Raw genomic sequence first — 26,383 nt, 5'->3', positions numbered from 1 at the left:
AAGATCAAGAGTCATATCCTCCTCTGACTGAGCCAGCCAGGTGCCCCTTTCCTATAGTATTTTATTTTTTTTTTTATTTTATTTTTTTATTTTTTATTTTTTTTCAATGTTTATTTATTTTTGGGACAGAGAGAGACAGAGCATGAACGGGGGAGGGGCAGAGAGAGAGGGAGACACAGAATCGGAAACAGGCTCCAGGCTCCGAGCCATCAGCCCAGAGCCCGACGCGGGGCTCGAACTCCCGGACCGCGAGATCGTGACCTGGCTGAAGTCGGACGCTTAACTGACTGCGCCACCCAGGCGTCCCCCCTATAGTATTTTAAAGCAAATCCTTGACATCATATTTTTTACCCTTAAATAATTTTGTAAACTTCTCTGTTTGCAAAACAATCACTATCCTATTAGTATGCCTAATAATAGTAACAAATATGCTTCAATGCCATTGCATACTCAGTATATCTTCTGCATGCCTGGGTGTGTAGGTTATATTAATGTGTGTGTTGAAAATTGTGATATTACTGTACCACTTTATTTGACTGTTATAATTTGAAATCATAGAAAATAAATTGACATAGTTTTGAAAAATCTTGAAACTTTTTACCCAAATATACTCAAGTAATCCTTTTAATCATATACTTCTCAGGTGTGTTTAATTGTGATGCTAGAAAGGTCAATTATAAAAATTTTCAGAGAAATATAATTTTTAATATTTGTGTCTTCAACAAAACAAGGAGAAGGAGAAGCAGATGTGAAATTTTGAGATTGTTTATAATATGTCTGGTTGATACCAGTAAGTTTACTTTTATAAATCTGAAAGTAGGAAAAATGTTTAGAAAATTCTTAGACTTTTCTCATAATTTGTATAAAAACCATGCTATTTTTTTAACTGGTATGAAGTCCACTAACCCAAAATTTACTAAGTTTTCTTTAATACATACACAGAGTCCTACTGGATAGGACTTATTTTGAGGGAAGTAGTAGATGTAAAGAGATTATCTCCGGATTCATATTCTCCTCAATGTTGGTTTAAAATGTTCTGTTTTCTTTCACCCATATTTGCTACTGTACGTAAATTAGCATAATTAATTCTAAACCAATTAGAAGGCACATGTAGGGAGGAAACAACAATAAAGTTGTTTTAGTTGACAAGAAAAATAGCATAAACCTCGTGACAAGTATTTTACAGTTCATCTGCAAATCATCATAATCCCATTCCCCACACTACTCCTGGCATTTATCAAGTTGTTTCTTAAGTTTATATGGAGGAACAAGTGTACAACCATAGATAGCCAAGACATTTTGAAACAGACCAAAGAGTTGGACTTATCTAAAAGCTATCCTGATACCTCATAGTATTATCATAATTAAAACAGGAAACAGATTGACAGAGGTATAGGGATATATATAGAAAAAATCAGTAGGACTGAACTGGGAGTCCAGAAGCAGACCAAGTATGGAATTAAATTTAGTCTCTCCTAAATGTCATCTCAAAGTATTGTGGGGGGAAAAAAGGATGGCATATTAAATAAATTGTGTTGGGACAATTGGCTACCTAGTGGATAAAAGTTAATTTAAATTCCTCTGTCATACCATTCAAAAAAATAAAATTCAAACATGAGGTTAAAAAAAGATGAGTATAAAATTTTTTCAAGAAAAAAATGAGAGATTATGTTTATTACTACAGGGTAGCAAAGACCTTATTAAGATTAAAAATTAAGGCTAAAATATGGAAACATGACAAGTGAAAATGTCTATCGTTATACAACTGAAGGTACTATGATCTGAATTAAAAGACATTATGGCCTTTGGAACTGAGGATAATTATTTGCAGTGTAAGTAGCAAAAAAAAAAAATAGTAACCATGTTTAAGAACTATGAAATATTAAGACAAAGATAGCCTCAACTTTAAAAATTGGTAAGCAGTACAAATAGGCAGCTTATAGAAAATAAAATATTAATGGTATAAAAGTGCCCAACGATAATCAGGGAATTGTGAATTAAAATAAGATGGTATTTTCATGTTATTTAAAGTAGCAAAATTAATAAAGACGAATGTTATCCAGTGTTGTTGAGGTTATGGAAAAACAGGTTCTTTGTTCTACTAGTGGTAGGAACATAGATTGATATGGCCAGCTGAGAGACATTTTGTTATTATTTATTAATGTAAAAAATTGAAAATGCACATGCTATGTGCTCCAGCAATTCTGTCTTGGGACAGAACACCTTCACATGTACACAGGAGGGCTTCTATAGCACAAGAAGCATACAGCAACACTGCTTCTGGTGTATAAAATGTAAACAATCTAAATGTCCATCAATGGCTAAATAGACTGTTTTCTAGTCATATTTTGAATAATCTGCAGTATTGAAAGGGAGAAACATTTATATATAGTAAAAATGGATAGATCTGTATATTGTAAACAAATCAAATTGCTGTATGATATATTCAGTTTAACTTATGTTTTCTTAAAAAAATACAAAATAATGTGATGTTTATAAATAAGAATACCTGTTTCCTACCATCCAGTTTGGGATATAAAATATTACAGAGTGATTTGAAGCTTCCTAGATGGATCCCTTTCTAATAACATCCTTATCCTTCCCATTGTCCCACACCCTTACCCTGATTTTGCCTCTGCTCCTGCTCCTATGTAACAGTTGTCTTGAATTTAAGCTTCTCTTATTCCCATGTATTCCTTCATAATATTGCAACATAAATGGTGCTCTAATTTTTTAAGGCTACATATATATGTACATAGATGTACAAAGAAGGTCTGCAAAGGAGGTTACCAAAGTCACTGTGATTACCTCTGGGAAAAGAGGAAGGGAGGGAACAAGATGAAGCAATTGTCAAAGGGTACATGTGCAATATTTTTATATTTTACAAAGATAAAATACGTGGGAAAAAGTGATGGCCTTTATGGTATAGTGATGCTATACTTGTCTGGAACTAGTTGTCTTATTTTATCATGTATATAGTTCTTCAGCTTTGTTCTTTGTTTTCAGAATTGTTTTGACCATTTCAGGCATTTTGCATTTCCATATGAATTTTAGAATTAAGCTGCCAGTTTCTATAAATACCCTGCTCGAATTTTGATTAGGATTGCAACATATTCATTTATTAAAGTCTTCCTTAGCCTCTCTGAACAGTTTTATAGTTTTCACTGTACAGGTCTTGCAAAGCTTTTATCGAATTTATACTTCAGTATTTCATCCTTTTTGATACCATGATAAATTATATAAATAATAAATGTTACTTTCCAATTATTCCTTGCCAATATAGAAATATGATTGATTTTATTACATTGATATTCTTTCCAGAGAATTTGCTAAATTCATTTGTTCTGTAGTACTATTTTTATAGATTTGATAAGATTTTCTATATAGATAGTAATGTCTTCTGAGAATAAAGATTGTTTTACTTCTTCCCTGTTTTTCTAATCTGGGTTACTTTAACTAATTTCCTTTTCTTTATTATAGTGGCTGGGACCTCCAATGCAATGTGGAATAGAAATGTGAGAGTGGGGGAAACAAAAGAAATGTGAGAGTGGGCATCTGTGCCTTGTTTGTGATCTTAGGGTAGAAGTGTTTGGTCTTTTACCCTTAAGTATGATGGTTACTGTAGGTTTGTCATAGATGTTCTTTATTATGCTGAGAAAGTTCCTTTCTTGGTGTTCTAAGAGTTTTTAATAGGAATGGGTGTTGTACTTCTTCAAATGCTTTTCTGCATCTATTAAGATGGTCTTACAATTTTTCTTACTTGGTCAGTTAGTGATTGGTTGATTTTCAACTGTTAACAATGCATTCCTGGGATAAATTCCACTTGGTCATACTGTGTTATCCTTTTGATACATTGTTGGACCCAATTTGCTAAGATTTTGTAAAGAATTTTTATAATGTATGAGATACATTGGTCCATTGTTTTTTTCTCTTGTCTTTGGATTGGGTTTATTTTGTTTCTTGGATATATAGGGATACATACTTTATCAAATTTGGAAAATTTTTTGCTATTATTTCCTCAGATATTTTTTCTGACTCCTCTTTCATCCTTCAGGACTCCAATTGCATGTGTATTTGAGCTCTTGTGGCCCTGCAGGTCACTGATAATTTATTTACTTTTTCCATTCATTTTTCTCGTTTCATGTTGAATAACTTCCATTGCTGTTTTCAAGTTCACTAGTTATCTTTCTATAATATCTAATCGCTTGTTAACCCCATCTACTTTGTTTTTCATCTCTGACTTTGTAACATCTCCAGAAGTTTGATTTGCAGCTTTAGAAAATGTCTTCCACGTATCTACTTAACATGTTTAATCTTTCCTGTAGCTTCTTGAACATATGAATAGAGTTATAGTAACTTATAATATCTTTGTTTACTAATTTGCTATCATCTGTCATTTCTAAGTTGTTTTCAGTTGAATGATTTCTTTCATTATAGGTTGCATTTCCTTGCTTATTTGCATGCTTGGTAATTTTTTATTGCATTTGAGGCATTGTGAATTTTACTTTATTTGGTGCTGGATATTTTTATATTTTAATAAATATTCTTGAGTTTTATTCTAGGATATAGTTATTTAAAGACAGGTTCATCCTTTCAGGTCTTACCTTATACTTTGTTACATGTGACTAGAGAAGCATTTCGCCTTGAGCTAATTTTATTTTGCTATTGGGGCAAAACTCTTCTGAGTACTATAACAGATGTACCTAGAATGAGGTTTCTTACTTTGACTGATGGGAGCAGGAGCTGTTCCTGGCCTTTGTGAACTTGGGGCTTGTTTGCTCTAAAATTTTTGTGGTAGTCTTTCCCGCACTTTGGGTGGTTTCTTATTACACGTACACTCATCTCTACTTAGCTGAAGTCTAGAGGGGACTCTGTAGATGTCCGAGTCCTTTACTCTGCAGCTCTCTCCTCTCTGGTATTCTGCCCTGTGAACCCTGGCTGTCTGGGCTTCTTTGGATGCCCAGCTCTTTCTCTTCAACTGAGAAACTGCTGGGCTTTGCCTGAATTCTTCCTGGGCCATGGCCTGGAAACTCTCTAGGCAGTAAGCTGGGTCAGTCATAGGGTTTACCTTGTTTGTTTCCTTTCTCTCAAGATCACTGTCCTTATGTTGCCTACTAATGTCTGAAAACTATCATTTCCTGTATTTCTGATTTTTAAAATAATTTCTTTAGATAAGGGTGTAAATTTGTTCTCTGTTATGTCATCTTGTCCAAAAGCAGAAATCTCTCATGTTCCTGGAAGTTCACTGTACACCTCTAGTAATTGAGAAAAAACCAAATTCTTTTGGTGTCCTAAATCAACAAAACCAACTTTATCATGTTTTTAATTTGAGTTTATTTTCATATGACCCTAATAACTCTAGTTATCTAATTAGTGTAATAATAATAGCTAACATTTATTGCATTTGTACACTATTTCAGGCACTGTTTTATGTGGTTTGCATGTATTGACTCATAAAAATTATACAGTGATTTATGAGGGTAAGACATTTTGCAGATAATGAAACTGGGTCCCATACTTGACCACTGTTAGTTAGGCTATTAGGAATTTATGGAGTCCTTCCATATCACATTAGAAGCAGCAGATTAGAAGTAAGGGTAGAATAGAATCCTTTTATAATAATGAGAAGTTACTGTGTATACTCATGTAGTTATTTATTCATTTTTCAATTCACTCAGCAAATATTTATTGTTTATTTTCTCTATGCCAGGCATAGAGGTACAAAAACTATCAAAAGCAGATGGAAGACTTAGAAATCATGGTCCTCTGGTGTCATCTGTCACCACTCTATGGGGATAGCAAGACATTATATATAATGAATGCTTTTTTTTAGGAAGTCTTTAAATAAAAAGTTCATTGGGGCTCCTGGGTGGTTCAGTTGGTTGAGCGCCCAACTTCAGCTTGGGTCATGGTCTCGCAGGTTTTGAGTTTGAGCCCACGTCAGGCTCTGTGCTAACAAACAGCTCGGAGCCTGGAGCCTGCTTCAGATTCTGTATCTCTCTCTCTCTCTCTCTCTCTCCCTCCCCTGCTCATGCTCTGCCTCTCTCTGTCTCTCAAAAATAAATAAATGTTAAAAAAATTAAAAAAAAATTAAAAAGTTCATTTATCTGCATACCTTATTTTTTGGTTATAGCCACTAAGATATGTTGTATTGTTTAAGTAGTGGTGTTTGGTCAGATTAGTAGAGTATTTGATATTTTTATAAAAAAAAAATTTTTTTTCAACGTTTATTTATTTTTGGGACAGAGAGAGACAGAGCATGAATGGGGGAGGGGCAGAGAGAGAGGGAGACACAGAATCGGAAACAGGCTCCAGGCTCTGAGCCATCAGCCCAGAGCCTGACGCGGGGCTCGAACTCCCGGACCGCGAGATCGTGACCTGGCTGAAGTCGGACGCTTAACTGACTGCGCCACCCAGGCGCCCCTGATATTTTTATAAACTTGGTGGGCCAACCTTCATAAACTGTGTCACATTTACTCAAGTTTCTATATTTTATTTTATAGCTTGAATCTTTCTTCTTCCATTATGATAGGGTATAGCTTTGACAGGTATTATCATTTAGAACAAGGGATTGGCAAGCTATGGCTTATGGACCAAATCTGGTCTGCTGCTTGCTTTGTAAATAAAGTTTTATTGGGACACAGCCATACCCATTTGTGTATGTATTGTCTGTGGCTGCTTGTACACTCAAAGGCCAAATTGAGTTGTTGCAAAAGAGACATTCTGGCCAGAAAACCGACCTATTTACTATCTCATCCTTTACACAAGAACTTTGCTGACTCCTAATATAGAAGTTATAATTTTTGGAAATTATGTTTCTTTTCATGAAAAAGGGAAAGCCTGACAAACATTGTTTTATCTTTAGTATAAATGAAACCTAAGGTGCTCATTTGACCCTAGGATTTTCTTCAGAGGCAAATTTAGCTTTTGGTACATTTTCTTAAAATACTATTTAAATACTATTTAATCTATTATATTTCATAAATTCATTCAAATTTGTACTACTTTTGTTGTGTGAATGTGAAAAGACAATTAAAAAAATCTAAAGATTTTTATTCAGAAAGTATAGATTTAGTTGGATAACAATAGTAGAAAAAATTTTCTAAGACAACCAGAGAAATGTGAACATTGATGAAATATATTTTGATTCTAAAGATTGTTTATTTTTTATGTGTCAATTGCTTATGCTGAGGTTTTGTTTTTTAAAAATTCATTTTTTAAATTAAAAAAATAAAAATTGAAATTAAATTAAAAATGGTTTCAAAGAGTTACGTGCTTATTGTTTAATTTGGTTGTTACATGTTATTTCCAAATACAGCAAGTTCTCCTTTATTTGCACTTTGTGTATAAGCTTTTAATGATCAATAGCCATTAATTTGTCTTTCATCAGTTTTATATATTTATGATGAACAAAGAAGCAACAGATAAAATAGATAGAAATCAGTTTTAAGTCCATAGAAATAACTATCATTTTCTCCTATATCTTTCTTTTCCAGAATAATATATTTTGATTATTGGGATCCCTGAGAAATCTTGAGAGCTTTCTGAATCACGAAATGACACTTTTTAGACTGATTATGGAGTCATGGTTCTCTGGAAATGGGTGGTTGCCAGCCATGAGATTGCAGTTCGCATCTTGTAGTTGCGCCCATAGCCCTTGCCTGGACCTTGACTGTGCTAGTGCTTGCTGCAGCAGCCAGAGGGCAGCTTGGAGGAGGTTTCATTCCCCCCACCCCAGGGCTGCTTCCAGTAGAGTGTTGCTGCTTTTTGTTTTACATCACTGTGAGACTTGTTTTAATGTAAATTACATTGGGTAAAACACAAGGAAAATACTTTCCCTTAAGGAATTTTGACCCCCTAGCTTATTATTACTTGTTTAATATCTTGCCAATGTTTGTTTAATGCTTAGTATGCTTTAGGCACTCTTGTAAATGCTTGGGTATGTCAATGAAAAAACAAAGATTCCCATTCTTACGAAGCTTACAGTTTATTTGAGGAAGATAGAAATAAATAATAGACATATAAATTATAAAGTGTATAGTATGTTAGAAGGTGAAAAAAATGTGAAAAGAATAGAATGACAGGGATTGAAAGTCCTAGGTAGGGGAATACAGTGTGTTGGGTACAGTTTTTTTTTTTTTTTTTTTTTTTAGGTTTATTTATTTTGAGAGAGACTGAGTGTGAGTGGGAGAGGGGCAGAGAGAGGGAGAGAGAGAATCCCTAGCAGGCTCCATGCTGCCAGCGCAGAACCTGACACGGGGCTTGAACTCACAAAACTGTGAGATCATGACCTGAGCTGAAACCAAGAGTCAGAAGCTTAACCAACTGAGCCACCCAGGTACCTCATGTTGGGTACAGTTTAAATAGGCTTCCTCAAAGGAGACATTTGAGCAGATGAGGGAATATGCCATTTGGAAAATAAGGAAGAGCCTAATAGAGGGAACATTCAGGGTGAATGCCTTGAGGCTGGAGGTTCCTTGACATGTTTGTGTTTTTATAGGAGGCTGGAGTAGGGTAAGCAAAGGGGCAAAGGGAGTAAGAGATGAGGTAAAGAGGGAGCAGAAAGGATCAGATCACTTGAGAACTTGTAGATTCTTATGAAGACTCCGGTGTTTACACTAGAGTTCTCATGAGAGGTTTTGCAAGTTTTGAGAGGAGGGATATAATTTTTGTCTGACTTGTGTTTTACAAGGATGTCAGTGGCCAGTGAGCATAGACTGGGGCAGGGAGCAAATCAAGGCAAGCATTAAAATATTGAGTCCATTGCAACAATCCAGGTAAGAGATGATGGTAGTTCAGAGAAAGGGGTTAGCAGGGGAGGTGGTGAGAAGTGGTCAGATTCCAGATATTTTACAAAGGTATATTCTATGGGATTTCCTAAACTTGATTGAGGCAAAATTTCCCTAACAGCTTTCTCCTTGGGGAGTCATAAGACTGAGAAATTGGAATTGATACTGCATGTAATATTCTAGAAAATGAATTTTTGGCATGTTAGTATCATGTAGCTTTTCAGAATTTTAAAATTACTTTGAAAGCACTGTGCCATTCTGTGTGATGATTAACTACTAGACAGGTAGTTTTTGATAGTAGGAAAAGGTCATATATTCAGTGTTCTTATTCATAAGATGGCATCCAAATAGTCAACTTCCTATGAATATTATAAAATGGCTAAGGTATTTTAAAAACTTGCATAGCAGCCAGTGGCAAGTTGGTTTAATTTAGAAGCAATGACTGTTTAAGAAATGAAAAATAAAACTAAGAATATTTTGTAAAATGCCATTGATTCCAGATACTGGGCTTGAACCCAAGATGAAATGGGCATGCTAAGAATACTAGATTCAGCTCCAAATTTCTGTTCTGATCACTTAATATGCTACTTCGGCATCTCTTTTACATCTTTGCATGGAGAGAAGTTATTTCTTATATCACATTCCTTTTCTGGAAGGAGGAAGTGCTAAAAATGCCATCAGGACAGCTTAACTCACATTCAAGTTTCTATTTCAGTTATTCTTCATTTGAACTTTACATGACAGCTTTTCTTTGCATTTTCTTTGCAGTGGTCTTCATTTGATACAAGAATAGGAGAAACTGTTCTCTATTTCAGAATCCTCTAGAATTTAAAAAAAGATATAGAGGTTTGAAGGAGTAAAGTTGTTTATTCTTGTTGGCTCTCTCTCCATATATTGGAAAACAGTTATTGGACTTAACCATTTAGTTTCTCAATAGAACTATTTGGACATTTCTGAGTATCTCCTTAGATTTTGTTTTGCCAGTATGTCATTGGTCTCCTTACTAACAAATGAATCTAAAGACTTCAGTATGCATTACTTTGAGTTTTAGTGTTGGAATGATTAGAAGAACAGAAACAAAAACTAGAGAGCCAAAAACTAATGAGCAGGCATAAGTTCAAGGAAACCCATTACTAGCTGGCTGAGAGCTTTAAGAAGTTGGCTATGGAAGGAGATGAAGTGATTGATTTTTATGGTAACCACTTGCTGTTACTGTGTTAGGGAATGGAGTGGTTAATTATCCTGTATGCCCTTTGAAATCTTTGGAAATAAGTCTTTTACAGTTAGCTAACAGTATCCTTTCATTTACTTCATTATGTTAAAACTTGCAGTTTAGGGCTTAAAAAATTACTTTTGGGACACACCACAGTACTCGCCACAGTAAAAATGATTCTGAGAGTCATATATTTTATAGGTCATTTATATATTTTCGTTGCATTAAGACTTGCAAATGTAAGCACATCTCATTGTTTTTGGGCATCTCTAGATGTACCCACTCATTTTAGGTAGACCCAGGTGTTATAGTAGGTAAGAATACTAAATCTGAGGACATTCACTGATACTTTGACTCTTAACTTGATTAAATGGATTGTGTGACCATGATGATCCAAGATAAATCTTAGTATTTTCCATGGGGAAATCAACTATTTTTTGCATCTCAGGGTGAATTTTGCTGGTTTTTACTTGTTGGTTATTGCAAATGAAATTGTACCATTTCCAATTGTAAAATTTCTAACTTGGGGAAAATGTTTAAATAATTTTGGGGCATGTAGCCATATTGTTATTTTGAGGTAATAAACCTAGAATTATATCTATATGCAAAACATTTTTTCAGTTGCCTTACTATATGATTTATATTACTTTATTGATATAGGAAGAGATGAAACTGAATTTTTAAAAGAATAATTTTTCTGTTGTTAGCTTTTTAGTTGGAGAAGGAGCCTACAGATGGGCAGTAGATCATGGAATACCCTCTTGTCCTCCTAACATCATGACCACAAGTGAGTAAAAATTTTTCAAAATTAAGCTATATTGGCATATATACCTGAAAGTGTTACATTGTTTTAATCCACATGGTACTCTGATATTTAAGGAAGGAAGCTTACATGTTGAAATATTTAAAGTTAAAAGATACATTGAAAGTTATTTGATTTTAAGCCACTTTTTATATTCCTGAGGTTTCCCCCATTCTCATGCTTTTATGGAAGTATTGCTAAAGGATCCCTTTTAGGTTACTTAATATAATTACTAAGAATAAAACCTTAATACTACCCCCCTCATAGAGGGAGAAGAAAACAGAGGTCAGCATTTATCTGTCCTTGAGCTGAGGAAGGCCTTCCTAGGGACCAAGTGCAAGAGAAGGAAGAACAAAAGTATGACTACATAAGAGTTAAGACTGAAAAAACACTTACCATAACACTTACCATGACAAAGTGCTACATATCCTTAATCTGGGAGAAGGCATGTCAAATTTAAAACCACACAAATACAAATAATACCCAAAAAGAAAAATGATAAAAAGTCATAAATATATAATATAATATAACTAATAGGGAAATTCAAATTAAAAAGAGTACATGTTAAATTTGTTCCCTCTTAATTTCTGAAAGAGTTAAAAATACTGTATTACTGCTCATAAGTGTGTGGTGAAATGAACATAATACATTGTAGGTACAAATGTAAATTGGCAGAAATTTTAGGGGACAACTAAGTAGTATAGAGCAAAACCTTAAATTTATCCTGCTTGTAGGAACTTGTCATTAGAAATAGAGACAAAGATTTATGTAGTTCTCAATAAGCATTATTAAGAATATCAAAACTAAATGGCAACCAACAGAATGGGAGAAGATCTTTGCAAATGACATACCAGATAAAGGTTAGTATCCAAAATCTATAAAGAACTTATCTAACTCAACACCCAAAAAACAAACAATCCAGTGAAGAAATGGCAAAAGACATGAATAGACTTCTCCAAAGAAGACATGCAGATGGCCAACTGACACATGAAACGATGCTCAACATGGCTCATCATTAGGGAAATACAAATCAAAACCACAATGAGATACTACCTCACACCTGTGAGAATGGCTAACAGTAACAACTCAGGCAACAAGAGATGTTGGAGAGGATGTGGAGAAAGAGGATCTCTTTTGCACTGCTGGTGGGAATCCAAACTGGTGCAGCCATTCTGGAAAACAGTATGGAGGTTCCTCAAAAAGTTAAAAATAGGACTACCGTACGACCCAGCAATTGCACTACTAGGCATTTATCCAAGGGGATACAGGTGGGATGTTTCGAAGGGGCACACTCACCCCAATGTTTATAGCAGCACTATCGACAATAGCCAAAGTATGGAAAGAGCCCAAATGTCTATCGCTGGATGAACAGATAAAGATGTGGTATATATATTTACAATGGAATATTACTTGGCAATCAAAAAGAATGAAGTCTTGTCATTGGCAACTATGTAGATGGAACTAGAGGGTATTATGCTAAGCGAAATTAGAGAAATACAAAGATCATATGACTTCACTCATATGAGGACTTTAAGACATGGAACAGATGAAAATAAGGGAAGGGTAGCAAAAATAATATAAAAACAGGGATGGGGACAATACATAAGAGACTCTTAAATATGGAGAACAAACAGGTTTCCTGGAGGGGTTGTGGGAGGGAGGGTGGGCTAAATGGGTAAGGAGCATTAAGGAATCTACTCCTGAAATCATTGTTGCACTATATGCTAACTAGCTTGGATGTAAATTAAAAAAATAAAAATAAAAAGCAAAAACAAAAAACAAAAAACACTCAACAGTTTGTGAAAAAAAAAAAGAATATAAAAAAATTTGAAAAAATCTTAATGCCCAACAGAAAGAAATGTAAGCAAATTATCATACGATGATATGTAGTAACTCGAAATTGTTATCAAGAATAATGTCTGATAATGATTAAATCTAATGACTGAAAAATGAAAAATGAGTTATAAATATTTACATGTGAAATGTAAAAATGTTAAATTTTTATTTTTTATCATGCTAATCTATGACTATAATTTAAAGAATCAAATGAGAAAATGAGGAATCATTAACTGCGAGGAGTTAAACCAAAAAGGTAATGATTATATATCATAAGAGGTATTTGATAAGGATCAGCTCTTAATAACATATTCAAAATGAATAATCATGTAGCTGAATGTTATAGGGAGGCTGGCGGGCAGAGAAATATGTACATGGTAGGCAAACAGGGAGTGTTAGAGGTCTAATTTTCATAGTCCCCACCACTAATTCTACCTTAAAATCTTCCCAGTAGCATTTATTTAGTTTTTATGTCAGGCAAACAAATCTCGTCAGTTGATAGTTCCATTTTGTTTTTTCTTGGAGACAAAGTTTAGAATGGGTTCACAGAAAGCCTGCTGAGGGATTGTCATCCCTGGTCTTTACCTCACTATCATTTTGGATTCCCATTTTGTCTCTCCAACATCAAATTCTCTGATTCCTGAGTCTCATATGTTTGTTTCTTTTTCATTGTATTCCATTACTTGATATATGTAAGACTAGAAATTGTTTTCCCTGGGTTTTGAAGAAATTGTTCTCTCATGTTCTAGTTTCCAGTCTTTCTGTTATGCATTTTGATTCCCAGTTCTTTGTGGTATATTTTTCATCTTTGGAAGGAAGCCTTAATTCCTATGTTCTTCTTATTATAATGAAACATCTTGGAATGGGTCTTTTTTAATTCAGTATGTCTGGTACTCATCCTGAGTACTTTTAATCTGGAAATTCATGTGCTTTATTTTGGGGAGAAATTAAAAAATTGTGTATTAATATCTTCCCTTATCTTTCCTCTTTTTTATTTTTCTAATTTCTATGAATTGGATGTTGGATCTCATGCTCCAATCCCTTGTATCTTTTTCAAAAGTGATTTTTTTCTTCTTTTTGAAATCATTTTTGTCCTACTGTCTCAGAAATGTCTTCAGTTTTTTCTCCTAAACCTTCTACTTCTGATGAATTTATAATTTTGGATTTTATTGTCTTAATTACTAGAGATTCATCTGTGATTAATCCTTTTTTTTTTTTTTAAATTTTAAGTAAGCTGTATGCCTAGCGTGAGGCTTGAACTCACAACTCCGAGATCAAGAGTTGCATGCTCTATTGACTAAACCAGCCAGGCACCACACTGACTAATACTTTTAAAATGTAGTGCGCTGTTCTTATTTCATGAGCTCAATATTTTTGCTCATCTCTTAGGATATTATGGTTTAAAATTTGCTAGCTGCTGTTTCTGCTTCTTCTTTCTTTTTGTTTGTTTCATGCATGTTAGCAAATTTTTCTATCTAGTGACCCCTTGCTGTTTTCACATTTATGAATATGGTACTTAAAAGCCATTTGGAAGCTTTGTGTTTGATGACAGGTCTGGTTGACCTCAAGAAGGGTGGTGTGATCAGGCTCTTTTGTTGGGGGGAATTCCCAGGTATTCCCCCCAACAAAACCAGTTGTATCTGTTTTCTTTTGGATTAGTGAGAGAGAAATTTTCCCAGGTCTGCCAGGGCTATAGCCAGTATTGTGGTGCAGAACAAGGGGGGGGGGGCTGGAGGTCTCACCTTTCCTGTTTCAGACTTATGTAGAACCCCTGATGTAGAACTTTTGTGTAGAGCCCCTGATGATACCTGTTCCCACTTGTGCTGGATGTACACTAATTCGAGGTCCATATGGTTTAGTCAACCTCATATTTTCTGCGGGCGTGAAGGGAGGATTTAGGCGTCTCCATGTTTCTTACTGACACTTTCCACCAGTTCTCCTATTTTTAGTCCCAACCTGGCTTTCAGAAATATCAGGTGCCTGGGGCGCCTGGGTGGCTCAGTCGGTTAAGTGTCTGACTTCAGCTCAGGTCACGATCTCACGGTTCACGAGTTTGAGCCCCACGTCGGACTCTGTGCTGACAGCTCAGAGCCTGGAGCCTGCTTTGGATTCTGTGTCTCCCTCTCTTTCTGTCCCTCCCCTGCTCATGCTCTCTCTCTGTCTCTCTCTCTCTCAAAAAAATAAACATTTTAAAAAAATTAAAAAAAAAATACCAGGTGCCTTTTATTCTGAGGTCTTGTAGTGTTTCTTTGGAAGGAATTTGTTTACTTTGGAAGAGATTAGTTTGCGTTGTGATGTCTTGGCTACCAGGCATCTGGATTCATCTTCCTCTACTCAATCAGTAACTGTCCATTTGCTTTCTATTTTCTGAAATTGTGTTGCTGCTGCCCTTTTTGTCATCATCCCTTATGTATGTCAGTCTTTTTTCTCCCTTCAGTTTCTTTTTGGTAAGATTTTAGTAGGGTGTGAAGTGAACTCGTTTATATATTCACTTTGCCAGTTTTACTTCAGAGCATTTATGTAAAAAGGTGTTATAAAATCACAATTACTAGATATTTTGCAGGAGGACAAAAATATTTTTGACTAATATATTAGTATCCTCAAAATAAGAAATATATATTATATATTTGTTTTATGCCATAAACTTCTTATATAACCAACCAGCAAGAAATATTCTCTGAATAAATAAGGTATTTGAAAGTTGTGTGATTATATTCACACACACACATATAATATGTATATTATATATAATATATTACAAAAAATCATATTGACCTATGGTCAATTTAGAGGGAGAAATTATTATTTAGATTAAACATTTTTTTAAATGCTATTCTATATTGGGCACTTGTCTATTCCTCAGTAAAAATTAGTTTCTATACTTGGTAATGATGTGTTTTAACCTTGACTACTTTTGTGTTGGTGGGGGGCATAACTGGTGGGTTTTTATCCCCTTTCAGTGTTCCAAAGTTTTCGGAATGTCTTTCTCAGTTTATTCTAAAATAATATTTTACATAGTGCCTCACATACTTAATATTTCATTCCTCTATGTAGATGTAAATTTCTATCTGGTATTATTCCCTTCATCTGGCACAAGCATTTCTGGTAATGCGACAGGTGTCGTGGTGAAAAATGCTGTCAGCTTTCATTATCTGAAAAATCTTTATTTTGCCTTTACTTTAAAAATATTAATTTCTTGTGGGAGACAGACTTCTAGGTGGGAGACAGACTTCTAGGTTGTGAGGTTTTTTTCTTTTAGCACTTTCCCCCCCTTTTTTTTATTATGGTTAAAAAATGTGACATAAAATTTACTATTTTGACAGTATTTAAGTGTGTAATTTAGTGTATATTCAGTGTTATATAACCAGTACGTATTTCCATAACTTTTTTATCATTCCAAGCAGAAACTCTGTATCTGTTAAACAGAAAATAACTGTTTCCCGTAACCTCCATTCTGCAAAGTCATTCTCTATGATTGCCTGTTCTGGGTACCTTCTATAAGTGTGAATCATACAGTATTTGTCCTTTTGTGTCTGGCTTATTTTACTTAGCATAATGTTTTCAAGGTTCATCCATGTTTGTAGCATGAATTAGAATATTGTTCTTTTTCTCTCCTTTTCAGATTTTTTTTTAAAGGTTTTTTATCTTTGGTTTTAAAAAGTTTAACCATGGTATGCCTAAGTGTGGTTTCTTTGTGCCTAGTTTTTACTGTGCCTGCTGAATCTGTGGTTAATGTTTTCAATCAAATTAGGGAACTTTTGGACAATATTTGTTTAGATTTTTTTTCTGGTCCATAGTCTTCTTCATTTGTTTCTGGGACTTCATTTCTACTTATATGAAAACACTTGATACTGTCACATGTTATTGAAGCTCTCATTTTAGCTGTTTTGTTTTTTTTTTCCCCCTCTGTGCTTTCTGTACTAGTCAAGATTCTCTACTGAAACAGAACCAATAGATCGATTGATCTATCAGATTTATTATTGGCTTTTATATTTAACGCAATTATAGAGGCTGACAAGTCCCAAGATCTTCAGGGTCAGTCAGCAAGCTGGAGACTCAGGAGAACCAGTGGTGTAGTTCCAATCCATGTCCAAAGGCCTAAGAACCAGGAGAGCTAGCTGTGTGCTTCCAGTCTGAAGCCTGGCAGGCTCGAGACTGAGGAAGAGCCAATGTTTTAGTTCAAGTGTAAAGGCAGGAAAAAGTGTTGCAGTTTGAAGGCAGTCAGGAAAAAAGGATTCTCTTTTATTTAGGGGAGAGTTTGCCTTTTAGTTCTATGAAGGCTTTTGACCGATTGGAATAATTCCCCCTATATTAGGGAGGGCAATCTGCTTTACTCAGTCTACCAGTTTAAATGTTAATCTCATCCTCATCAAACACACCCTCGCAGATATGCCGAGAATAATGTTTGACCAAATATCTGGGCACCCTGTGGCCCAGGCAAATAGACACATAAAATTAACCAATATGCTTTCATTTGTATGATTTCTGTTGAAATGTCTTCAGGTTCACCAGTCTTTTTTTCTGCAGTGTCCAATTTGATGTGAACCTAATGTAGTTATTTCTTTACAGTGTAAAATATTATGTTTTCATAATATTTAGAACTTTCAGTTCTAAATTCTAAATTTCAGAATATTTAGAACTTTCAGTTCTAAAGTTTACATTTTTTATAAAATTTCTATATTTCTCCTGAAATTCCCTTTGTCTTCACTTATTATACCCATTGTTAACATATTGATTGTTATTTTATTTATTTTTAAAAATGTTTATATCCGGGCACTTGGGTGGCTCAGTCGGTTAAGCATCCGACTTCAGCTCAGGTCATGATCTCATAGTCCATGAGTTCGAGTCCTGTATTGGGCTTTGTGCTGACAGCTCAGAGCCTGGAGCCTGCTTCAGATTCTGTGTCTCCCTCTCTCTGACCCTCCCCCATTCGTGCTCTGTCTCTCTCTGTCTCAAAAATAAATAAACATTAAAAAAAATTTTTTTTAAATGTTTATTTCTTGAGAGAGTGAGAGAGTGCACATGCGTGAATGCATGGGAGCACGAGTGGAGGACGGGCAGAGAGCGACAGGGAGAGAGAATCCCAAGCAGGCTCCACACTGTTAGAGCAGAGCCCGACAGAGCAGAGCAACCCACGAATCGTGAGATGATGACCTGAGCCGAAATCAGGAGTCAGATGCCTGAGTGACTGAGTCACCCAGGTGCTCCTGTTTATTGCTATTTTAAAATCGTTGATTGCTAATTCTGAAATCTAGGTCACTGGTAGGTCAATTTCTATTGACAGGGTTTTTTTCCTCTTGACTCTATCACTTTTTTTTGTTTAGTTGTATGTCTCATAATTTGTTTTTTTGTTACATCTTGGGCATTGTAATGATATGTTGTAGAGACTATGGGCATATTATCTTCCTTTGACTGATGTTGCGTTTTGTTTTAGCATGTAGTAAAATTGTAGATCACCTTGATTTTGTTACAGCCTGGTTTTAGACTTTGTGAAAGTGAGTCCATTTCAGTTTTGTTCTTAATTCTAGAGTTAATCCTTAGTACTAGTTTGTGGCTTTTTTCCTAAGATATGGCCTTTCTAGGGTTTCACTTGAAAGTCTCAAGCTTTAAACTTTGTCTCTCCTACAGCAAGTGTTTGTCAAAATCTGTCAGCTTTTCAGCTGTTGTTTTCCTCACTAACCTCTATGGAATCTTGCATCTTATATAAACAGTTAAGGGCTCATTCAAGAATTTGAAGGGATGTTTACATAAATTTGGGGGCTTCCCTTTTTCTGTGTGTGTGGCTTTCTCCTTTCCAGGATTCCTCCCTCAATTTCCAGCTGCTTCAATAGTCCCAAACACTTTCAACTCCACCTGGCAAGACTATAGTTTTCTATTTGAGATCTATTTGCTGTGCCTCTATAGTTTCGACTGTAGTGCCTCATAGAGAAAGCTGTATGAATGTTGATGTCATCCAGTGTGTTTCTTTTCTTTCAGTGGTTGAATCTTCTCCTATTTCTACCAGCTTTTGGTCACTAGTCTTCAAATAGCTTTTTGTTTTTAATTAAAAAAATTCTGACCAGAGTTTCTAATTGTTATTGTTTTGTGGGTTAATCTCATATAAGCAACTCCATTACCAGGAGCCAGAACCTATGCTTTGTAAATGTGTACTATTAGCAGATATAATAATATAAATAACAAATATAAGTTAACAAATATAACATTTCACATTATAAAAGGGAGTTGATTACTTAAACATTATATTTGTTACTTTTTAATTGTACCTTTTTTGTTACCTTTTTTAAAAAAAAGATGTTACTTTTTTTTTTTTTTTTTAATTAGAGCATTCTACATAAACCTTCCCCTTTCCCAGTCCCAGCCTCTCCTGTCCACTCCAACAGCCACACTTACTTGTTGATTTGCTTCTTTCTGTGTCAACAGAAATGCTGGAATATATAGTATTATTCTTTTTGTTTTAGATAAATGGTATCATACTCTATAGTATTTTTAGTAAGTTTTTAGAGGAGTGATATCATAATATGATATTTCTTATGTTTTTCATCAGTCAGCAAAATATATTCTGAAATCTATCCATGTTGATATATATAGAAATCAATTAATTTTTAAACTGCTGGATAGCATTTACTATACATTTTTTTTAGCTGTTTCCTTATTGACGAGCATTCACGTTGTTCCTAGGTTTTGCCATTAATGTTGATGATTTCACAAATATTCTTGTACAAATGTGTTTTATTTATCTAGTTGGAAGTAGATTTGCTCACTCAGAATATACATTTACTATTATCCTGGCTATTGCCAGATTCCTCTCCTAAGAGCTTTTATTTTTTGTCTATTTTTGAGAAATCTGTATTTGTAAAGTTGCTGCCATTATTGACCATAAAGTAGCTCAGAGCATAGGCTTTAGAGGCATACAACTTTGTGTGACCATGGACAAGTTACCTCCAAGAAACTTTTCTCATGGAGAGGTTGTGTTTACTTGAGATAATGTATAAAGAATTCTTATTCCAATCTCTGGCACATAGAATCACTCAAATGTTAACTATTAATATCACTTTTGCTATCATTAATGTGTTGGACATGAAAATAATTCTGGGGATATAGTTTCATCAGAATTTAATCAGTCTAGCTCTTCAACACTGACTTGTGGTTTTAGTGATTGATCCAACTGGAGTTAGGTGTAACCATTAGAGCAGTGGTTTTCAACTTTGGCTGCACATTAGGATCCCTGGAGAGCTTTGAAAAACTGAAGCCCTGGCTGCACCCAAAACCAGCAACTCTGTAGCTGGCACCCGTGCATCTGACGTTTTTAAAGTTTTGCAGGTAATTTCAATATATATTCAATTTTAACATGTCTGAGATAAAGCTTCTGTGTGTTTTATTTAGTTATTAAAAAAATTTTTTTTAATGTTTATTTATTTTTGAGAGAGAGAGAGACAGCATGCGAGCAGGGGAGGGGAAGAGAGAGACACAGAATCTGAAGCAGGCTCCAGGTTCTGAGCTGTCAGCACAGAGCCTGATGCGGGGGTCGAACTCACAAACTGTGAGATCGTGACCCGAGCTGAAGTTGGATGCTTAACCCACTGAGCCCCCCAGGTGCCCCAAGCTTCTACATGTTTTTGACTTCTTCCAGAAGACTCATTAACGTTGAAATTGAAAGTAGTTTTGTTGTCTCTTAGTAAAGACCAATCTTAAATAGCTTGTGCTACAAAGTTGCCACCATCTATTCCTTAATTTTTAGCTGTTTTATGCTTTGATTGGACCTGAGGTACATGTTTATATTAAGTAAAGAGTTGATTGGGGACATTATTTTATCCTGTCAATTTATGGGCATGATTCTGCTACAAGGAATCCTATTTTTTTTTCTATTGGCTGGGTTGTGATTTTAGAGTTCTTCTGCCTTTGAGTAGGATACTTTGAAAGACAACATGATTGATAAAACATTTTATGTACTAATTTTAGAATTTTATTTTAACAGGTGTGTGATATATTAGTACTTCACTCTTTAATATGACCAGTTATGCTATTTTAAATTTTTTATTTTTAGGTAATTATAAATTCACATGCAGTTGTAAGAATTAATATAGAGAGATCCCCGTGTACCCTTTGCTCAGTTTCCTCTAATGGTAATCTTGCAAAACACAGTGCAGAATCACATTTGGGATATTGATGTTTATGTAGTCAAGATACAGAACACTTCCATCTTCACAACAGTTTCTCAGGTTTCCTTTTTTATAGTCATACCTCCTCACCTCCATGCCCTCCTTAGCCCCTGGAGCCACTAACCTATTTTCCATGATTATAATTTTGCTATTTCAAGAATGTCATATAAGTGACACCATACAATATGTAACCTTTTGGGAACTGGCTTTTTAATAATTCAGAGTAATTCTTTGGAGATTCATCCAGATGGTTGTATTTATTAATAGCCTATTTCATTGTATTGCTAAGTAGTATATGATATGGGTATACCACTGTTTGTTTAATCATTTACCCATTGAAAGACATCTGGATTGTGTCCAGTTTGGGACTGTTATAAATAATGCTGCTATAAACATTTGTGTACATTTTTTTTCTATAATTCTTTTTGAATATTTTGGCAAAATACACATAACATTAAATTTATCATCTTAAATATTTTTTAATGGTACACTTAAATGGCTTTTAGTATATTCACATTTTTGTGCAGCCATCACTACCATCCTACTATAGAACCCTTTTTATCTTGCCAAACTGAAAACTCTGTACTCCTTAAACAGTAATTCCCTATTACCCTCCACTTAGCCTCTAGCAACCATTCTCATTTCTATCTTTATGAATTTGACTACAGTGGGTACTTCATATTAGTGGAACCATACGTTATTTGTCCTTTTATGACTGGCTTATTTCGTTTAACATGATGTTCTCAAGGTTTATCCATGTTGTAGCATCTGTCAGTTTCTTTTTAAGGCTGAGTTGGAATATGAATATGGAATTCCATATATATGTATATATACACATGATGTACACACACACACACACCACAGTTTGTTTATCCATTTACCTGTTGATGGACACTTGGGTTGCTGTTCGGCCAGTGTTTATTTTGCTGCTATGAACATGGGTGTACAAATCTCTGTTAGAATCCCTGCTTTCAATAGTTTTGAGTACTAAGAAGTGCAATTGCTGGATTTTATGGTAATCCTATTTTCAATTTTTGGGAGGATCACTGTACCCTTTTCCATAGTGGCTATGCCATTTTAAATTTCCACTAATAGTGCACAAGGGTTCCAGTTTCTCCACATCCTCACCAACATTTGCTATTTATTTATTTTCTTTAAATAATAATTATTCTAATGGGTGTGAAGTGGTATCTCATTGTGGTTTTGCTTCATATTCCCTAATGCTTATGATATTCAGCATTTTTCATGTGCTTATGGGCCGTTTCTATATCTCTTTGAATGTCTCCCAAAAGGGGAAAAAGAGGTAAGTTGAAGGTGGAGAAAAAGCACAAGTCTTTTAAATTCCCTGAAAGTCAGTTCAGCCGGAGGGGGAGGGCATTGCAACAATAGCTGCCTACTTCTGTTTCTGCACCTTGTGACCAGTACCAGCAAGAAGAAATCAGAAGCACTGATTCCAGTATTTGGAGGACAGGGTCTTTATTGCCCAACCTGGCTCTCACAAGCTCTGTGCAATCTGCTCTCAGAATACGTGCGTGGTTGTCTGCCAAACGGATGGGGATGGAGAATGGGTCGATTTCAGTAAGAGCTGAAATTGGCCCCAACTAACCACGGTTTACTTCAAGCCTTCCTTTGAAAGTAACAGCCTTAAATAGACTCCAGAGGTCTGTAACACTTGTATTAGATTTTGGCAGGACAGTTATTGTTTAGGTAGGGAGATAGATTCCTTTCACTTCCTACTGGGCCATCTTCTTTCTAACTCCATTTTATTAATTTTGTATTATAATCATTATGATTTAAGGATATTATGATTTAAGGATATTATGATTTAAGGATATTAATCCTGTCTCAGTAGCTATTTGCATATACTAAAAAGTTTAAATATGTTATTTATCATTACTGTTGCATATGATATCTTTTGCCATATAGACATTTTAAATTTTATATGATTGTATCAGCCAACCATTGTTTTAACAGATTCTGGCTTTGATAACATTTTATGGGAAATCTTCTACTTTAAAACAAAACTATTAAACTAAAAAATAGCAAGTATCTCAAAAAACTCTGTTATTTATGCCTATATTGTTGGATAATGGTTTAACTTTTTTGGGCATTTAAAAAGTATGTGTTTAAATTATTAATATAAGATTTCGTTTTTATGTGTAGTGTGAGGCAGGAATCTAATTTTTCCCCCCAAATAGGTAACATATTGTGCCAAGACAGCTTATTGAGTAACATTCATTTCCTACTGGCATGAAATATCATTGTTTTTTCTCAAATAGAATATACATCAATTTGTTTTTGGATTTGACTGGTAGTTCCATTAACTTTTTTTTTTTTTTTTTTAGTTCATTTCTGTGTTATTACTACGGTATTGTTTTCAGGCTTCGTGATTAGTTTATTATTGGATATTTTGCAATTTGGGTTCATTTTGAAAGTAACATTTCTCCACTTTGCTTTTTTAACCTATTTATTATAAACTATTGTATACCTTCTGTAGGTAGACTATTATGTTGGAGTTACAACAAACAAGTTTTCTTCTACATATATTCTGTGTCAGTTGGCTTTCTCTAATATACGTACTGTAGTAGAATTGTTGGATCATAGTGTCTGCCTATCTTCATCTTACCAGATGATGCCAAAATATATTTCAGAATGGTCGTTGCCAATGGATATAATTGTTTTCATGTATGTATATTTATGTATATGTTCACATGTGTATATATGTATATACACATACATTTATATAGCTGCCTTGCTAAACTCTTCTATTAATCCTTATGATTTATCTGTAGATTCTTGTTGATTCCTAAATTCATAATCATGTCATTTGTGAATAATGATAGTTGTGTTTCTTTCTTTTGAATCTTTATACTTTTTTCCCTTCCCTTTCATAGTGACAAAGGATCATTAGTATAGTTTAATTGAAGTGATGATATTGGATGTACTTAAGTATAATGTGTTTGATTGAAAATTTAGTGATATGTCATATTTAGGGAGTTTTATTTTGAAAGATTTAAAAAATTGTAAATGAATTTAATATTGTATTTTTGTTTATTAAGAGGACATTAATTTGTTAGTGTAATTATGTTGAATTATGTTGAATTATGTAATTATGTTGAATTTTTAAATGTTCAAACAACTTCATATTTTTTATATTTGTCACATACTATATTATGAAAAAAACATAATTTTTTTTTCTTTTACTATAGTTGCCATATATTTACTTGCATGTGTTAGTAGCCCCATGAAAGACTTTGGTTAGTTGACTTTAAAAAAATTTTTTTTTTTTTTAATTTTTTTTCAACGTTTATTTATTTTTGGGACAGAGAGAGACAGAGCATGAACGGGGGAGGGGCAGAGAGAGAGGGAGACACAGAATCGGAAACAGGCTCCAGGCTCTGAGCCATCAGCCCAGAGCCCGACGCGGGGCTTGAACTCACAGATCGCGAGATCGTGACCTGGGTGAAGTCGGACGCTTAACCGACTGCGCCACCCAGGCGCCCCTAAAAAAAATTTTTTTTTATGTTCATTTATTTTTGAGGGAGGGAGAGAGAGAGAGTGTGTGGGTGGGGGAGAGGCAGAGAGGGAAACACAGAATGCGAAGCAGTCTCCAGGCTCTGAGCTGTCAGCACAGAGCCTGGTGGGGGGGGCTCCGAACTCATAAACCATGAGATCATGACTTGAGCCAAGGTTGGAAGGTTAATCGACTGAGCCACTCAGGAGCCCCAGAATTGACCTTTTTTTTTTTTTTTTTTTAAAGAAATGGCACTCTGTATCTAGTAATGTTTACTGCCTTGAAGTCTACTTGTTTGATATTAAAATAACTGTAGGGACACCTGGATGTCTCAGGCAGTTAAGTGTTCAATTCTTGATTTCAGCTCATGTCATATTCTCAGAGTTAGTGAGATCAAGCCCCACGTTGGGCTCTGTGCTGACAGTGAGGAGTCAGGTTGGGATTCTCACTCTCCCTTTCTCTCTACCCTTCCCCTGCTTATGTGCACATGCTCTCTCAAACTAAATGAGTCAACATTAAAAAAAATAACTATAATAGTTTCCTTTCGTTAGTATTTGCATGTATATCTTTTTCTATCTGTTTGTTTTTAAGCTGTCTGTGTAATCTTATGTTTAAAAGCAACACATATATATTAAAAAATTTTTTTGTGTGTGCTCTTTGTATTTTAATTGGTGCATTTAGTCCATTTACATTTAATTTAATTACTCATATATTAGATTTGAATCTAATCTCTTACTCTTTGCTTCTTATTTGTCCCACATGGTCTGTGTCTCCTTCTATATCTCATTTCTTGCCTTCTTTAGTATTATTTTCCATCATTACATTTTCTTTTTCATTAATATGTTTCTGTTACCTTCTTTTACCATTCTCTTTGAATTAACTTAGAGATTTCAACATACATACTTAGGAAAGTTTATTAGATAATAGTACTTTTTACCACTTCTCAGCCAATGCAAGAACCCTAGAATACTCAAATGAACTACATGTAATGTCTTCCCAACTTTTGTGTTTTTATTTTAAACTCGGTATGCATTTAAAACAGTGGGAGACATTATTGTTTTATAACAGTGAGTTTTCATTTAGATTTGCCTATTTACTTTTTCCTTTGCACTTAATCCCCTCCACTTTTTTGTTTTTTGTCTTTCATCTTTCACTTTGTATTATTTTCTCAGTTTCTGAAGAACACCCTTTAGTATTTTGATTACCATAGGTCTTGATGGTGATGAATTTGCTCATTCTTGTTTATCTGAAACTATTTTTATTTCACTTTCATTTTTGAAGGATATTTTCACTGAATATAGTGTTCTGAATCAGCAGATATTTCTTTTTAGCTCATTGCAGGTAATTAGTCCACTGTCTCAGGCTTCCATTTTGCTGTTGAAAAGGCTGCTGTCATTTTAACTTCTGCTTATTTGAAAGTAATCTGTTTTCCCTCTTGCTGTTTTTAGATTTTTCTCTGTCATTGTTCTTACTCTCTTTTACTTAATGTATCTTATTATGAACTTTTATGGTTTTAATTTAATTTATGGATATTCTTTGGAATTATTAAATCTGTAGATTAGTGGCTTTTATAATATTGGAAAAATTCTTTTCCAGTTTTCTAAAACATTACCTTTATTCCATTCTTTTACCTTCATCTTATTAAATTCTGATTAAACGTATATTAGACCATCTCACCTTATCTTTCCTGTTTCTTAATGTTTCTTTGGTTTTCTCTATTATTTTATTTCTTTTTATTTTATTTTATTTCTTTTAGCTGTATTCTGGCTTTTTTCTGATCAGTCTTCCAATTCATCAGCTCCTTTTTCTATATCCTATCAGCTACCAAACATATACATTGAGATTTTAGTTTTGAGTATTTATTTTTTCATTTCTAGAAGTTCTGGGTTTGTTTTTTTTTTTGCTTGTTTTTTTAAAAATCTGTGCTATCTTTAGTTTACAGTATGAACTATAGCTACTTTCATGTTTTTTGTTTGTTTTTAAATTATTATAAGTGTGCTTGTTTTATATTTCTGCCTGATAATCTGAAATCCTAATTGGGATTTTTTTCTCTGCTTGTCATTTATAGTG

General features: G+C 34.4%; 1 protein-coding gene across 18 annotated transcripts in view; it reads left to right on the top strand.

The window, feature by feature from the left end:
- TASP1 (taspase 1) overlaps window positions 1–26,383 on the top strand; it is a 298,108-nt gene that overhangs the window by 50,961 nt on the left and 220,764 nt on the right. For all 18 annotated transcript variants that reach the window (XM_045053884.1, XM_045053888.1, XM_045053885.1 and 15 more), the window contains one exon: window positions 10,710–10,789. In XM_045053884.1, coding sequence (XP_044909819.1) covers window positions 10,710–10,789 — 80 coding nt within the window. The remainder of the gene's footprint in view (window positions 1–10,709; window positions 10,790–26,383) is intronic.

This window comes from Felis catus, chromosome A3 (assembly GCF_018350175.1).
Source record: "Felis catus isolate Fca126 chromosome A3, F.catus_Fca126_mat1.0, whole genome shotgun sequence".
Lineage (NCBI taxonomy): Eukaryota > Metazoa > Chordata > Mammalia > Carnivora > Felidae > Felis > Felis catus.
The sequence above is the reverse complement of the archived record's forward strand: the minus strand, read 5'-3'. Positions and strand labels throughout refer to the sequence as shown.